Source organism: Tiliqua scincoides, chromosome 3, assembly GCF_035046505.1.
Source record: "Tiliqua scincoides isolate rTilSci1 chromosome 3, rTilSci1.hap2, whole genome shotgun sequence".
Lineage (NCBI taxonomy): Eukaryota > Metazoa > Chordata > Lepidosauria > Squamata > Scincidae > Tiliqua > Tiliqua scincoides.
Window position 1 is genome coordinate 174137368 of NC_089823.1, and position 18491 is coordinate 174155858.

The 18491-nt window shown below is 43.6% G+C and overlaps 1 protein-coding gene across 1 annotated transcript; it reads right to left on the minus strand.

Moving 5' to 3' along the window:
- Window positions 1-705: 705 nt before the first annotated feature.
- On the minus strand, window positions 706-18374 carry LOC136645206 (deleted in malignant brain tumors 1 protein-like). Its single transcript, XM_066621444.1, has 9 exons — window positions 18263-18374; window positions 17294-17660; window positions 16389-16687; window positions 16117-16119; window positions 15468-15794; window positions 9468-9776; window positions 6820-7128; window positions 2320-2628; window positions 706-749 (listed from the first exon to the last, which is right to left on the minus strand). The coding sequence occupies exons 1-9, from the start codon at window positions 18372-18374 to the stop codon at window positions 706-708; spliced, it is 2079 nt and encodes a 692-aa protein (XP_066477541.1).
- Window positions 18375-18491: the final 117 nt, after the last annotated feature.

The following is an 18491-nucleotide window of genomic DNA, read 5'->3' on the forward strand; positions in this document are numbered from 1 at the left end:
ACCTATTCACTTCTCATTAGCTTATTTTCCTGTCTTCTTGTTTTGTGTCTTTCGGCCTAAGCCAGTGGTTCTCAAACTTTTAGCACTGGGACCCACTTTTTAGAATGAGAATCTGTCAGGACCCACTGGAAGTGACGTCATGACCAGAAGTGACTTCATCAAAGGAACATTTTTAGCAATGCTAGGCTGCAATCCTACCCACACTCACCCAAGAGTAAGTCCCATTGACTGTTAAAATCACATACAGAGTAACCTGTTAAAAATACAGATATCCCCAAATGGAGTCACATACCATGGTAGCATCAAGTCTAATATATTAAAAATAAAATATTGAAATGAATGGGGACCCAACTGAAATTGGTTCACAACCCACCTAGTGGGTCCTGATCCATAGTTTAGAAATACTGGCCTAAGCAGTCCTGACCAGTAGCTTCTTTTATTTTGCAATAAGTATATTAAGCACTTTCTGTAACTCTGCTGTGAATGAGCTATTTTTTTCCACAGCTCTACTAACAGGAACATCCATCAAATACAAGAAAGAGAGATTGCAGCAAATAAAAAGAAATCAAAATAAATAAGAACAATACATACTGTAAGTTTCATTTATGATCCAGTAACTGCACAAGTTATCCAAGCAACTACATTTTACATGTCAGTTCAGTCTCAGATAGAACATTTACTAGATCAGTTATGATATTTTCAGAGCTAAATTTCAAAATATACTAATGTGATAGTTGGAATCGCAGATTCTTCCAGAAAAAAAGAATAAGAAATGAAAGGATATTACATAGTTGGTAATATCTATGTCAATAATAATATTATCAACAATAATAGTTGATATTATTAGTTGGTTCCAAAGAAGCACAAGGAATTGGAATGAGGCTTCAGCTCTCAGCATATACACCCAAAGTCAATCCCAAGGATCAGGGGACTTTGTAAGTACTGTGATATATTGCTAATGGACACTGAGGTTGGCAGGAATCACTTGCCCCTTGTTATACAACTGAAATTACTGCCTTGAGGACTTGGCAATGAGGCAGGATATACATTCATCAGGAAATAAATAATATTTATACTATATGTCCTATGGCTTTAGGCATACGCTTTACAGCCTCCTGCCTCTGACATGCCCCTGACCATCCCCCAATCCACTTCAACCTTCTCATCCCTCACTCAGTTCCACTCACCCCATTGACTTAACCAGTGTCAGGGTGGTGATGTCATGTGGGAACAGGTAGTACCCAGCACAAGCGACTTGAGGCTATCCCCTCTGGAGCCAGCCAACATGCCCCCTTTGCCTCCTTGGACCTGTGCCAGCTAAAGAGATGGTGCAGGTCCGAGGAGACCCATGGCTGAGAATGGGATGTTGATGGGGACAGGAAAAGGGTGGATCGACTCTGGTATGGGGTTGGGCTTGATGGTAGCAGCAACTGCCAAATCCTAGCCTCCTTCCTGGACCCGATCCCATGGCCTATGTCTACACAGACCTGTGCCCTCAATTTGGCTTGCACAGGAATGAACAGACTACTCTGCACCACAGAGATTTAACCTTGGGTAAGAGAATATTTATATTTATTTATTCTCCTTATTCTCTTTATTCTTTATTTATAAAGAGAATATTTATTCTCTTACCCAGAGGAGACCTCCTGGACTGCCCCTCCTTCACAGCATGCAGGACAAGTTTTTGCGCACCTGAATCAGTGGTGATGGGGGGAATGCATAGGATAGGGCCCACAGGGAAGGAACAATTGGTTTATATGTTAAATTTGCCGTATATTTATATCAATTTAAAAATTTACTGTTTCCAACATCAATCATTTAGACCAGGGGTGCCCAAAGTTTTTGGCAGGAGGGCTACATTGCCTCTCTGACACTGTGTCGGGGGGGCAAGAATTAATTTACATTTTAAATTTGAATAAATTTAAATAAGTTTACATAAATGAATATATTAAAGATGATCTTATATGAATGAATGAAGGTCTTGCAATAACTCAAGGCCTATAAAAGACCTTGCACAAAGCAAGGTTGGCCTTTCCTTTGCTGCCGCTACTGCATCACAGACGTGAAACAGCAAGTCGTGGAGGGAACTCTCATCCCACAGCTCATGTGAGAGGTCAAATAGTCACCCTCATGCTGAGAGCAGTTGTGTCAGGTCAGTGTGGGCTCCAACAAATCTCCAGAGGGCCAAAGGCTCATTGGAGACTAGAGGTTCCCTGAGGGCCACATTGAGAGGCCTCAAGGGCCGCAAGTGGCCCCAGGGCCGGGGTTTGGGCACCTCTGATTTAGACTCTAACAGATCATTCAGCAGTCCAAGAGTACCTGAGCAGACAACGCCAGCAGCTTCACTCCGGGCACAATTGTGTATTCCCCAGCCTCTGTGGGGGCATTGGTCCAAAGTACGTTCGTTCCCAGCGCAGGATACTTCATCCATTAAAATATTCCCTGGGCCTGGGCCAAAGTGAGCATCTCCGAGTGCTGAAAGTGGTTCTCCACATTTAAGTTGATTGCACACAACACGGGCATCTTTCATGTCCCATCCATCATCACAGACCGTCCCCCATCTTCCATTGTGAAACACTTCAATCCGTCCCTCGCAGCTGTCTTTTCCATTGACAAGCTGCACAGCCCCTTCTTAAGAAAGTCAAAAGAAAAGCATTGATTGCCATTTGTAAAGCAAATCCTATACAGTGTACCCATCATATAACACATATGGTACTGGTGCTGGTACTTCCCATAGTCACATGAAGCATTCCAAAAATCTTAAAAGCTATGAGCTAATTCTTCAGATCCTCTACACACAGCATATGCACACCAGCCCTGTATAGCCCAACTGGACACTGTAGCGGAATGCAAGCATTATGCATGAATGAGCCAAATTATGGACAAAATAGCCTTAACATGTGATGCCCAATGCACATGGTGCCTATAGGCTATATACTTAATGCCTTTAGGTGGCACTGATTCAGTCATTGTCATATGGAAATTATCACGTGGAAATTGTTCCCTAAGTTTAGGGCATATGAGCAAGAAGAGCCAAAAGGGGTAGTTTGGATTTGGAAGGTCTTGACTGATTGCTGGGAATGCTGAAGATCCTAAACACCTAAGTCAGAGAGCAGCTTTTTCGCACTTGCAGGCTTTTATGAAATACAATTATATGCCCCAATCCAGTATGGGAGATCTATGATTTATGGGTGGGGGTGGGGGGGCTGGAATGCAGGAAGGGGCAGGGTGGGGGAGGAATGGTTAGGAGACAGGGCAGGGCGCAACTGGGGTGGGGGTGGAAAGAGGGCTGGAAGGGGCTCTCGGTACTGGTACAAATGGTGTCACCAATATTCTATCTCAACCAAGCCTTGACCGGCCTTCTTGGGTCCACTCAGGTTTTCGCCACAAAATCACTGACACAGATCCAAGTAAACCTGTTCTGGTGCAGGAGGCTATCCCCAGGTAAGTGAACAAATGTTACCTGGAAGAGATATCTGAGACTGCAACCACCCAACCCTGCAGGATGTAGCATACACTCCAAAATCATGGTTGCATCGGCAGTGGAGGGAAAGGATACAATTGGGCCCTCAGCATGACATATAGGTCTCAGTATAGAGATATAGGGATCAAATTCCACTCGTGATTTAACAATGTCAATATGCCAGCCTCAAGACTTACTATGAGCAACACAACGACAGTGAGATGGGCTGGAAGACAAAGAATGTTGCACAGAATGGATATTTCTGGGTATTCTGTACTCAGTATTCCCAGTGAAGGCAGCAAAATGCTGTTGCTGGCAGTTCATACTCTAATTCTTGCATAAGAAAGATATTTCACAAAGTCTAAATACTGAAAGCCATAGTTTAGTAGTACCTGTATTATTATGGAGATAAGATGCCACTTACCAGAGGGAGAAGGAGGTTTCTTCGGTGGTTCTTGGAGGAGGGAAAAGGGGACAAATAAATATTGTGGTTTCCATGAATGCCTTGTTCGGCTTTTGCTTTAAGATGCAAGAATACAGATTAAAATTCATATTGCAAGCAATATGAGTTCTACATCAATATGATTGGAATTTTGTTTTAACATTCTAGCCTCTTCTAGCCTCACTGCCACTTACCAGTGGTCGTAGGAGGTTTCTGAGGTGGTTCTTGGGGGCAAAAGGGGGACAAATAAGTAAATAAATACGGTGGTTTCCATGAATTACTTGCTTGGCTATTGGTTATATTTTATGAGATATATAAGATCTAAGATCACACAGTACATCCTTATGGAAATGAAAGTGCTGCCTTGCACACTTGGCAATGATGTAGAAGAGAAATTCTTAAATACTAAAGTAAAAACAGGAATATGCTCTATATCTCTAGGAAAAACTCTAATTCAGAAATCCCTGTACTTCAAAGAGGGGATTTGTTGAAGGAGTTTTAGTCTTACAATTCCAACAGTTTCTCTCCCTAACAGCTGCCAAGGCCTTCAAAGCAGTGTCTCTGAAATGGTGGGTTTAATATCATTGAGATAAACATTTATGATATAAGTTTAAACCTGTGGTTTACAGTTTAAACCTGTGGTTTTCAAACTTGCAGGGACTTTGAGGACTGCAGTAAGTCCTTGTGGGGAGGAGGGGAGGCAGCGGGTGGGGGGGAAGGCAGCGACGTAATCCCCAGGATCGGGTCGCTAAGGACTGGCATGTATTTACAAGTCCCTGCAGCAGCCTCCCTGGGGTGTGGGGAGCCCTGTGCGAGCATCTGCAGGGCTCCCTGAAGTTTAAAAAATAAAAGCACAGCAATCGCGCTGCATTTCCGCAAAACCAGGAGGAAACTGGGAGTATGGAGAGGGAAACAGAAGTTCATGCTACCAGAACATGAGAGAATATATTCTAATGGTTATGGAAGGACAGGAGGGGACAAGATACAGAGTTGCTGCTGTTGAAAGCAGCCGTAAGTATCATCACATCTAGTTTGATTCTGAGCCATTATCTCCGTACTAATATAAATTCATTTAAATTGTATTGATCTACAGAGATACAAAAGGATATAAGTTAAACAGTGATGACTTGACTGTATCAACAATTTCTATTTCATACAAATGTAAATTATTACCAGTTATAGTGGGCAGCTTCGTGGTAGGTCGAGGAAGAAATGCTGTTCAAAAAAATGTAAATGAAATTACTTCCTGCTTTTAAAAGTATAAATTCTGCAATAATATTAGGGTAAATCACAAGTTGCATGCCATCTGCATATATTTTAGACTACATATAGGTAAATTCCTGCATAAGAAACCCATTTTACAATATCTGCATACTCACAACCAGAACTTAGTGCCGTATTAAGGTGAGGTGCACATCATCAATTACAGACAAATTTTCCATTAGTGATATATTTTGCTCAATTTATTATTGTTTTCCTGATGTAAAAATATGTGTCCTGGTGAATCAGAAAGCTCTGATTTAAATACAAGGTAAATATTATGTCCCTGAGTTGCCTTTTCTGGCTCAGATAGTAATCTGAGTCAGAACAGAAATCAATGACAATCACTTTGATAGTTGCATATATTCCAGTCTATGCACAAACATTGCTGTTAAGGACTTGGGAAGTCCTAACAGATTGGACCTGGAATATCTCAAAGATCACTTCTCCATATAAGCTGTGCAACTTGAAACGAGGTCAAATGGTTAGGCCTGGCACATGTTTAGTGGGAGAGGAGAGTGATCTAAGCAGGGAGAGGAAAACAGGAAGTGGTTTTATACAATATCAGATCATTAATCCACCTATTCCAGTGCTGAATCTGCAAGAAGCAGCTGCCCAACATCTCAAGCAGAGATCCTTACCAAAGCTTTGATCACTGACATCCTTATGCATGTATGTCAGATAATGAATCTGGAACTTCGGCATGCAATTGTACTATGGTGGGGTGTCCGCGCCCCGCCCCCCCACAATCGCGATGGTATATGTAGCCCAATTGTAGTCAGTTGTAGCCTATGTTGTCCAGGGTGGTCCCTGCTCACATTTAGGAAAATGTGCAAATTATTTCTTCTTAAACAGTCTTCCCAGAATATCTTGGACTTGTTGGATTTGTTCCTGGCTTTCCTTTTCATATTTTAGCATTTGCAGCTTCATTATGTTTTGATGAATTCTAATAATTTTCTAAGCTGCATTGAACATATAAAGTGGAGTGGAAAAAAAAAGTTATAACGAATAGACAAATGATCGAAGGATTAATTCTAATAAGCAGTCGTTTTGACCACATCCTGTCTCAATCTGCTGCTTTTAGCTTTGGGGTACCTGAAGCCTCTTCATAAAATGTGCAAATCACGGGTCATACAACTTAGCATAGGTTGTCCAGGTTCCAGTTCAAGTGCAGATGTTTCCCTGGAATCATTTTCTAAAAGTAGGATGCTCAAAAAGTCATTTCTGGCATTGATCTCAAAGTGTCATAAATTAAAGATTTATGGATGGATACATTTGTACTGTCGTTTGCAAAAATTTGTCACCATAAAAAAGTTGTTACCTCCTAATGAATCATTTAGACACTAAGGCTGCAATCCTATGCATACTTTGAGTCATAGAGTTGGAAGAGACATACAGGATCATTGAGTACAGCGGCCTGCCACTGCAGATTGTCCCCAGGTACAATATCCCCAATAGATGAGTGTCTGTTTAAAGACCTCCAACAATGGACAGTCATAACTGCCAAACAGTTCACAGTCTCAGAATGTTCCACCCAGTGTTGGCAGAATACTTAACTGGGAGTGAGCTCCATGAACATAGTAGCACCAATGTCTGAGTAAACATGCATAGCATTGTGCCGAAACAGATTCATCATACAGCAAAACAAGAGTACCTGAGCAGACAACACCAGCATCTTCTCTATGGAGGCAGTTGTGTATTCCCCACCCTCTGTGGATGCACTCAGACAAGGTACGTTCTTTCCCATTGCAGTTTACATCATCCAGAGAAACAGGGACCACGCCAGGACCAAAGTGAGCTTTCCCTGGTGCTGAGACAGCCTCTCCACATCCAAGTTGTCTGCATACAACACTTGCATCATTCATGTCCCACGCATCATCGCAGACTGTCCCCCATCTTCCATTGTGAAACACTTCAATCCGTCCCTCGCAGTTGTGACTTCCATTGACAAGCTGCACAGCCCCTTCTTAGAAAGTCAAAAGAAAAGCACTGATTGCCATTGGTAAAGCAAATTCTATACAGTGAACCCATCACATATATTTACATGCTGCTGGTATCTCCCATAGCCATATGAAGCTCTCCAAAAAGCACTTTTCCATACTCCACACAGAAAGTATCACATATCAAGACCTATGAGCTAATTCATCAGCTCCTCTGCACACCACGTATGCACATCGGCCCTATTTGGACCAGCCAGACACGGTAGAGGCATGCAAACATTACACATGTAAGATCCAATTTACGGACAGAACGACCTTTCCATGGCCTCTCCAACACATGCATGCCTACAGGCTATATACTTAATGCCTTTAGGTAGCAGTGATGCAGTCATCATTTGAAAATTGTTCCTAAGTCAAGATCATGTGAGTAAAAACAGCCAAAAGAGGCAGTTTGGATTTGGGATTAAGAAGGACCCAACTGATTGCTCAGATTGCTGAGCAAATAGGACTACCCTAATCACACCAATCAGAGTGCATGTTTTTGATACATGCATACGTCTGCATACTCTAATTGGTCATTGACTGTTGTATTTCCTGATGTGAAAGGGAACACTCTTCCCCATCTGGTCTTCCAATTTCTTTACACACAACTGAGTTGTCCAGAACTAGAGCTAGATTGGGTTCACTGACTCTCAGCATAACACACTGGCCCCAGTCTGCACATATAGAGAACATGTCTCACTCCATATTTAACAATGTCATATGGCAACCTCCACACAAAACTTGCTGTGAGCAATACAGTGACAGAGAGTTGGACTGGAAGACAAAGAAATGTATAGAATTGATATTTCTGGCATACTACATTCAGTGTTTCCAGTGAAGGCAGAAAATGTTGCCACTGGCAGACCACACTCTATGCAGCTTACATACTTCCTGCATTTGTGGGCTACCACTTGACAATTCTTGTGTAAGAAGCATATTCTAAAATGCATATTGAAAGCCATAGTTTAGTAGTATTATTACAGCGATGAAATGCCACTTACCAGTGGGAGGCAGAGGTTCCTTATTTGGTTCTCGGAGGGAAAAAAAAAGGACAAATAAATACTGTGGTTTCCCTGAATGCCTTGCTTGACTATTGCTTTAAGATGTAAGAACAAGGATTGAAATTAATATTGCAAGCAATCTGATTACTGCCTCAATAAGAGTGGGATTTTGGTTGTAATATCTAGGCTTTGTGAGTATAGAATAACCACCAAATGCCATAGATTGTCACATCTTCTCCACATACCCCCTTGGGAACAATTCCACGTCAAAAAGACAAAGAAAAGGTAATGAAAGGACATGACATACAATGGGCGTGACTAAAAAAAAATGCACGACTGTGAGCTTCAGTTCCCACCACACACACTCATCCAAGGTCAGCAGACCTTGGGAATACTGTGAGATACGGGTACCACATGGACAGTAGAGTTGGCAAAAATCACTCAGCACCTCCTTATGCAAGTGAAAGGCACTTGGCAGTGAGGCAGAATAGAAATCCTTAAACAAACAAACAAACAAACAAACAAACAAACAAACAAACAAACAAACAAACAAACAAACAAACAAACAAACAAATAATCTAGGAATATGCTATGTCCCCTGCTAACTGGGCAAGAAGCACTTTTGCAGGTGGCGTCCTCTTTTATTTAGCAAAAGCAGAGTAACTGCCCCTTTCACCCCAACACAGTGTCTTTTCTAGTGGCTGCCTGCCGGTGTTCTTTGGCATCTTAGATTGCGAGCCCTTTTGGGACAGGGAGCCATTTAGTTATTTGACTTGGACTGTAAATTGCTTTGCTAACTTTTTTTGTTGAAAAGTGGTGTATAAATATTGTTCAACAACAACAATAACCACCATCCCAAAATCAAATTCAGAAATCCCTTTGCTTCAAAAAGTGGCAAGCAGCCTTGCACCAGCAGCCTCACAACGATCCCTGGTGCTGATGTCAGCATGGGGTGCAGGAGGGAGGACAGAGGGGGGCTAATGTGGCAAAGAGGAGGGCGGATCATGACTGGGAAGGGGGTGGTATCAGCGGTAGCTGTGCCACCATTATCCTGTCTCTGTTCCCAGCCTCAATCTGCCATTCCAGGTCCATTCAGAGTCATACCAGCTAAATCGCTGCCATAGGTCCAAGTGAGGCAGCAGTGCCTTACTTTGGGCAAGGGAATAAATGTTCCCATATCTGGAGTTGACCTCCAGGACTGTCCCTCCCCGCAGGATGTAGCTCATGGTCCACCGTTCCAACAGAATTGGAAGGGAGAACTTAGGTAGGATTAGGCTTTTAGACTACAGCAGATTTATCATTCAGCAGTGCCAGAGTACCTGAGCAGACAACGCCAGCAGCTTCACTCCGGGCACAATTGTGTATTCTCCAGCCTCTGTGGGGGCATTGATCCAAAGTACGTTCATTTCCCCTGCAGGATACTTCATCCATAAAAATATCGCCTGAGCCTGAGCCAAATCTAGCATTTCCTGGTGCTAAAAGTGGTTGTCCACATCTAAGTTGATTGCACACAACACGTGCATCATTCATGTCCCACGCATCATCACAGACCGTTCCCCATCTTCCATTGTGAAAAATTTCAATCCGTCCCTCGCATCTGTGTTTTCCATTGACAAGCTGCACAGCCCCTTCTTAGTAAGACAAAAGAAAAGCATTGATTGCCATTAGTAAATTCTGCAGAAGCTAGATTTCACGGACTTTAAATTTGTCCACAAGGAACTTTCCCCATAACATCTTCGTATCTGGAATTAGGCTTCAGCATTATATTATGGAGAAGATGAGATTGCCCTTACCACTTGGAGAGGTAGTTGTCCTGACAAAGGATGGTTCTTGCAAAAAAAGAGGAAAGAAAGAAGAGTAAGAGAAACTTTACTGTAAATACATTTTCACTTCACTCAAAACCTAGCAGTGTATTGACCAAAGGTGCTTCATTGATGATAGCAGGAACTGATACGAGCATTTGGATGGCCATACAAAATATATCTGGATGTTCAATAGTCAAATCTAACTTGGATCCAGATTGTTAAATTTGTTAATACTGGTGTGCATCTTGGACACTAGCAGGCATCAATGTTGCTGCTCTTTCTATAAAGCTATCTAAGAATATACTTGGATAGCCAATTCTATCCCTGCTGGCGCTGCTGGGCACCAAAATGGTGACTACTTCAGCCACCGGAAGTGAGACCTGAAAACCTTTGTGTCAGGTTTTGCAGCCTGACGTGGCAGATAGGAACTGGCGAACCAGGGCTCTGCTGGAAAGGCCTTTACTGCTGCCCAGAGCTTTTGCCTTGCTCCAGACAGCATCTGTCCAGTGCTGGGCCTGCACCAGTGCTCCCTCTTCACAGGGTGCAGTAAACGTACTGTATGGCATGTTTATGACACCCAGTGCCAGCACTGGAGGGTCATAGGATTGGGCCCAGAGTCTCATTCACTGTCAGGGAGATAGGTGGCTGAATCTGATTTATCCAGGCTGTAGCCGTATGGAGGTCTCCAGAAAGTACTTCTGTTTCCACATTTGGAAAGCTCTAAGATCATGCCTTGACCCTTTTGCACATAGTGTTTACACACTACATTCTTCGCTCAGGAGGGGGCTGCAGATGCATACAAGCATGGGTGTCAATTAATGGCTCAAGAAGACCCCTGCCTCCTGGAAATTAAGACTGAGTACTGTATTATATTAAGGAAAAGATGAGATGATTCTTACTAGTTGAAGAAGGAGACTTCAGGGTTGTTCCTTGAAAAATAAGGTGCGGGGGTGGGGGAGAGATAAATGAAAGAGTTAGTAGAATTTCCCTGAATTCAGAATTGTGCCTTGAAGTGATATTATGTAATATAATTTAATAGAAGAGGCTTCCTCTGTACCAAGAAAATTATGTCCAATGACAGAAGTTATAGCAGTTTATCATAATTCAGCACCATTACAATCAGGAAGTGAGAGAACAGAAATCAGCAGTAATCAGCTAAGGCTGCAATCCTAACCATACTTTCCTGAGAGTAAGCCCCATTGAACAAAATAGGACTGACTTCTGAGTAGACCTGGTTAGGATTGTGCCCTAAGCGCAGAACTCTATATTTGACTGCAATGCAGGATTCTAATTGCATGCTTGCCTCTTGCAGCTGTTCCCCTCCCCTCCTCAACACACACTCCTTCCTTCCAGGCTGGAGGCAAACCCTGGACTGGAGATGGTGCAATTGCTGTTAAAAATCTAGTTCTGACTGAACACAGACAGCAGGCTGTCAAGGAATGGTATTTTCCAATAAATGGTTAACTACTTAATGAATCACATGCTGGAGCTACTGAACTGCAATGATTGGATGTTTGGTGCTTAACAGAGGAACTAGAAATAGAAAATTAATATTGAAAAACAAATGTACCATTATATTAAAAAAGAGAGAGATTTAAACACAACTTGTTAACGTTCTGGAAATAATCCATATGACACTGGTACATACATATTAAGAGGGGACAAAAGAAGGAAGATTCAATTATTAAAAATTTAAAATTAATCCAATGGCCCCATCCTATCCCAGGCCAGCATGGCAGCTGGCACAGATTCCACTCTATATTTTATTTACTCATGTTCCAATCCCCCTCCCCGTTGCCATAACTAGTAACTACGGCAGTTGCAAAGCAACTTCCATCAGGGAGTGCTGCAGGCCTGCTGGTGGGGAAGCTGGGGGCTGCTTCCCACATGCTGACAGATGACCAAAGGTCTACCGGCCCAGGTAAGCTGGCACAGGGGGTTGAAGGGAGATGGGGAGGAGGTTGAATGGGGTGGGGGTGGTTGGAACAGGGTCGTGACGGGGGTGGGGAAGAGGGCAGATCAGGCCTGGGAGGGAGGAGGGTGCAGGGGTGTTGCATACCAAGTCCTAACACCCTTCCTTGGCCTAATCTGTCTTCAAGGATCAAAAGAAACTTGCACAAGTGATTGAGCTGGCACAGGTATGAATTGACCCATAGCAGCTGCTGAAGCAGTGAGGATACAATTGGGCTGTTAGTTGAATCAAAGTTCTTAATGAATCACATCCTTGAGCCACTCACCTGCAGTGGTTGAATGCTTGGTGCTTGACACAGGAACTAGACATACAAAATTAATATTGAAAAATAAATGTACTGTTATATTAAAGAAAGATATAGCTAAGTACTATTTGTAACATCCTGAAGATAAGCTGAATAACTGAATAATCCTGAAGATATTATTAGTTATTAAAAAGATTAAAAAGATTATTTAAAAGCCTGCCTTTCCTCTATGGGAGCAGAGGGTGAGACTGGAAGAAAGATTCATCTACTAAACATTTAAACCTGGAGGTTTTAGCATCTTCCAAGGAGGCAAATTTTGCTCAATCTTTCTAATAATAATAATAATAATATAGCTTATTGTATCTGGATCCTGAGCCCTGTGGGGACTGTGCAGTCCAAAATGGGACTCTCCAATTCTGCGGCAGCTCCAGAGCTGCCACAGAATGAGTAGCCCTGTTGCGGGGCTGCTTCGCTTCCTTGGGGGAAGGGGACAAAAGTCCCCTTCCCAGCTGCCCGGTTGCATGCTGGATACTGCAGCAGCCATTTTGGTGCCATGGCAGCCTCGCGTGCTGGGCAGCTCAGGATTGGGATCTGAACAAGATCTAAGGGCATGCTGGTTGCACTTGGACCTAGGCAGGCACTTACCAGGGCTAAAATGATTTCCCCAGAGCCAAGCTCTCTCCAAGCATATGCAATTGTGCTAATATACAGTCAGTTCGCTAATATACAGTCACTAGGGTTTGCGTCACCCTGTGTGGGATGCCAGCGCATCACTCCCCCATGCAGTGGGCAACACCCCAGATGGTGGGCGTGGTGATGTACCATCACTCTGCCCCCACTGGTTTTTTGTTTATACCTTTTGGTAGAACAAAGATAGAACACATTCTGCATGAAATTACGCATTGATTGATATATAATATGATGGTATTATTCCTCCAAACTGTGATTTTTGTGATTTTGGTCACTAGTGGTGTCAAACACCCCCAGGGTGTCAATTTACTAACATCTTATTGGAGCAGTTCTCAAACTTTTAGCACTGGGACCCACTTTTTAGAATGACAATCTGTCCAAGAACCACCAGAAGTGATATGGTGGAAGTGACATCATCAGGCAAATTAAAATAAATAAATATAAATAATTAAAGTAAAACAAATACGAGTAGAAGGCTAAGTCCCAGGATCTGTCCTGGGACCGGTGCTTTTCAACCTCTTCATAAATGACCTGGAGACAGGGTTGAGCAGTGAGGTGGCTAAGTTTGCAGACGACACCAAACTTTTCCGAGTGGTGAAGACCAGAAGTGATTGTGAGGAGCTCCAGACGGATCTCTCCAGACTGGCAGAATGGGCAGCAAAATGGCAGGTGCGCTTCAATGTCAGTAAGTGTAAGGTCATGCACATTGGGGCAAAAAATAAAAACTTTACATATAGGCTGATGGGTTCTGAGCTGTCTGTGACAGATCAGGAGAGAGATCTTGGGGTGGTGGTGGACAGGTTGATGAAAATGTCGACCCAATATGCGGCGGCAGTAAAGAAGGCCAATTCTATGCTTGGGATCATTAGAAAAGGTATTGAGAACAAAACGGCTAATATTATAATGCTGTTGTACAAATCGATAGTAAAGCCACACCTGGAGTATTGTGTCCAGTTCTGGTTGCCACATCTTAAAAAGGGCATAGTGGAAATGGAAAAGGTACAAAAGAGAGCAACTAAGATGATTACGGGGCTGGAGCACCTTCCTTATGAGGAAAGGCTACAGCGTTTGGGTCTCTTCAGCCTAGAAAAGAGACACCTGAGGGGGGACATGATTGAGACATAAAAAATTATGCAGGGGATGGACAGAGTGGATAGAGAACATAAGAACATAAGAACAGCCCCACTGGATCAGGCCATAGGCCCATCTAGTCCAGATTCCTGTATCTCACAGCGGCCCCACCAAATGCCCCAGGGAGCACACCAGACAACAAGAGACTTGCACCCTGGTGCCCTCCCTTGCATCTGACATATCCCATTTCTAAAAGAGAGATGCTCTTTACACTCTCACATAACACCAGAACCAGGGGACATCCACTAAAATTGAGTATTGGGAGAGTTAGGACAAACAAAAGAAAATATTTTTTTACTCAGCGTGTGGTTGGTCTGTGGAACTCTTTGCCACAGGATGTGGTGATGGCATTTGGCCTGGACGCCTTTAAAAGGGGATTGGACAAGTTTCTGGAGGAAAAATCCATTACGGGTTACAAGCCATGATGTGCATGTGCAACCTCCTGATTTTAGAAATGGGCTACGTCAGAATGCCACATGCAAGGGAAGGTACCGGGATGAGGTCTCTTGTTATCAGGTGTGCTCCCTGGGGCATTTGGTGGGCCGCTGTGAGATACAGGAAGCTGGACTAGATGGGCCTATGGCTTGATCCAGTGGGGCTGTTCTTATGTTCTGATATCATAGCTTCAGACCTCCAGTACTCACTAGTTGTAGCAGGGTTCACTGTTGTAGAGGTTTGAGTGCTTTCTAGTTTTAGAAGATAGGAAAGGTAGAAAAAACTCAGCCAGCAATATTAGTTATTTACAGCATATTGGATCATATTTGTGTTAATTGACTTTTTCAGATTTAACTCAATGCACAGGCATGCAGGCATGAACGCACGAATGCGCTCACAGAAACACATGGACATGGACACACAGACAAACACACACAGAGGTTTCTGTAAAAGTTGGTGAAGATTCTAAACCACACATGTCTCTAGAGATACTGTGTAGTAATGACTCTTGGCAGAAATGGACAGGAACTCAGAAAATTCAAACGTCCAGGACTCACCAGTTGTAGCATTTTTCACTGTGGAGGGTGGAGGAATTTCTGGTTTTAAAAGACAGAAAAGGAATAAAAAATCTCAGAAATCAATACTAGATATTTACAACCTGTTGGTACTTGCTTGTGTCAGTTGGCTTTTTCACAATAAACAAATGTATTTGTACCCGAACACGCCCGCACACACACTGTTTACTGTCTGGCACATCAAAGAAAAGAAACAAGTCCTATGAGAATATGTATGGTGTCCCCAAGGTGGGGGGAGGGAATAATAGAAGATTGCAAAGAGTAGCAAGTCATAGCTTACCTGATGAACGAGGAATCTCTGTGCTGGTTGGAAGCAATTCTGATTGAGAGAGAGAGAGAGAGAGAGAGAGAGAGAGAGAGAGAGAGAGAGAGAGAGTAATCATTCTTAAAGATATATACAGAATGACTTCCACATTTGTGTGAAAGGGTTGGGATTTTATGTGGGGACTGCTGTACATGGAAAGAACTGGAAGTACCCGAGCAGACGACACCAGCGTCTTCCTTGTGGGCACAGTTGCTGACACCCCAGCCGTTGTGGGAGCATTCCGTGATGGAGGATTCATTCCCGCTGCAGTGGAGGTTATCCATGAGGACTTCACCAGTGCCTTGACCAAAGTAGGCTTCACCTGGAGTTGAAAGGACTGCTCCACACTGAAGTGCTCTGCACACAACCTGGCCATCATTTTTGTCCCAGTCGTCATCACAGACGGTTCCCCAGGTGCCGCTGTGAAAGACTTCAACACGGCCCTGACATCTGTTCTGTCCGTTTACCAGTCTGAGGGATGAAGAACTGGCTGTTGTCCCCAGCGGTGAAGATGCTGTAAAAGTTGGTGAAGATTTTAACCACACATGTCTCTAGAGATACTGTGAAGTAATGACTCTTGGCAGAAAAGGATAGGAAGTCAGGAAATTCAAACATCCAGGACTCAGCAGTTGTAGCATTGCTCACTGTGGAGGGTGGAGGACTTTCTGGTTTTAAAAAATAGGAAAGGAATAAAAATCCCAGAAATCAATACTAGATATTTAAAACCTGTTGGTACACCTTTGTGTCTGTTGGCTTTTTCACACTAAGTACATGTGTCCGTACCCGCACACACCTGCACACATACTGTTTACTGTCTGGCACACCATAGAAAAGAAACAAGTCCTATGAGAATATGTACGCCCAAATGGTGGTGGTGGGGGGAATAATAGAAGATTGCAAAGAGTAGGAAGACATAGCTTACCTGATGAACGAGGAGTCTCTGTACTGGTTGGAAGCAATTCTGATTGAGAGAGAGAGAGAAGGTAATCATTCTTAAAGATATATACAGAATGACTTCCACATTTGTGTGAAAGGGTTGGGGTTTTATGTGGGGATTGCTGTACATGGAAAGAACTGGAAGTACCCGAGCAGATGACACCAGCGTCTTCCTTGTGGGCACAGTTGCTGACACCCCAGCCGTTGTGGGAGCATTCCGCGATGGAGGATTCAGTCCCGCTGCAGTGGAGGTTATCCATGAGGACTTCACCAGTGCCTTGACCAAAGTAGGCTTCACCTGGAGTTGAAAGGACTGCTCCACACTGAAGTGCTCTGCACACAACCTGGCCATCATTTTTGTCCCAATCGTCATCACAGACGGTTCCCCAGGTGCCGCTGTGAAAGACTTCAACACGGCCCTGACATCTGTTCTGTCCGTTTACCAGTCTGAGGGATGAAGAACTGGCTGTTGTCCCCAGCGGTGAAGATGCTGTAAAAGTTGGTGAAGATTTTAACCACACATGTGTCTAGAGATACTGTGAAGTAATGACTCTTGGCAGAAAAGGATAGGAAGTCAGGAAATTCAAACATCCAGGACTCAGCAGTTGTAGCATTGCTCACTGTGGAGGGTGGAGGACTTTCTGGTTTTAAAAAATAGGAAAGGAATAAAAATCCCAGAAATCAATACTAGATATTTAAAACCTGTTGGCACACCTTTGTGTCTGTTGGTTTTTTCACACTAAGTACATGTGTCCGTACCCGCACACACCTGCACACATACTGTTTACTGTCTGGCACACCATAGAAAAGAAACAAGTCCTATGAGAATATGTACGCCCAAATGGTGGTGGTGGGGGGAATAATAGAAGATTGCAAAGAGTAGGAAGACATAGCTTACCTGATGAACGAGGAGTCTCTGTACTGGTTGGAAGCAATTCTGATTGAGAGAGAGAGAGAGAGAGAGAGAGAGAGAGAAGGTAATCATTCTTAAAGATATATACAGAATGACTTCCACATTTGTGTGAAAGGGTTGGGGTTTTATGTGGGGATTGCTGTACATGGAAAGAACTGGAAGTACCAGAGCAGATGACACCAGCGTCTTCCTTGTGGGCACAGTTGCTGACACCCCAGCCGTTGTGGGAGCATTCCACGATGGAGGATTCAGTCCCGCTGCAGTGGAGGTTATCCATGAGGACTTCACCAGTGCCTTGACCAAAGTAGGCTTCACCTGGAGTTGAAAGGACTGCTCCACACTGAAGTGCTCTGCACACAACCTGGCCATCATTTTTGTCCCAGTCGTCATCACAGACGGTTCCCCAGGTGCCGCTGTGAAAGACTTCAACACGGCCCTGACATCTGTTCTGTCCGTTTACCAGTCTGAGGGATGAAGAACTGGCTGTTGTCCCCAGCGGTGAAGATGCTGTAAAAGTTGGTGAAGATTTTAACCACACATGTGTCTAGAGATACTGTGAAGTAATGACTCTTGGCAGAAAAGGATAGGAAGTCAGGAAATTCAAACATCCAGGACTCAGCAGTTGTAGCATTGCTCACTGTGGAGGGTGGAGGACTTTCTGGTTTTAAAAAATAGGAAAGGAATAAAAATCCCAGAAATCAATACTAGATATTTAAAACCTGTTGGCACACCTTTGTGTCTGTTGGTTTTTTCACACTAAGTACATGTGTCCGTACCCGCACACACCTGCACACATACTGTTTACTGTCTGGCACACCATAGAAAAGAAACAAGTCCTATGAGAATATGTACGCCCAAATGGTGGTGGTGGGGGGAATAATAGAAGATTGCAAAGAGTAGGAAGACATAGCTTACCTGATGAACGAGGAGTCTCTGTACTGGTTGGAAGCAATTCTGATTGAGAGAGAGAGAGAGAGAGAGAGAGAGAGAGAGAGAGAGAGAGAGAAGGTAATCATTCTTAAAGATATATACAGAATGACTTCCACATTTGTGTGAAAGGGTTGGGGTTTTATGTGGGGATTGCTGTACATGGAAAGAACTGGAAGTACCAGAGCAGATGACACCAGCGTCTTCCTTGTGGGCACAGTTGCTGACACCCCAGCCGTTGTGGGAGCATTCCACGATGGAGGATTCAGTCCCGCTGCAGTGGAGGTTATCCATGAGGACTTCACCAGTGCCTTGACCAAAGTAGGCTTCACCTGGAGTTGAAAGGACTGCTCCACACTGAAGTGCTCTGCACACAACCTGGCCATCATTTTTGTCCCAGTCGTCATCACA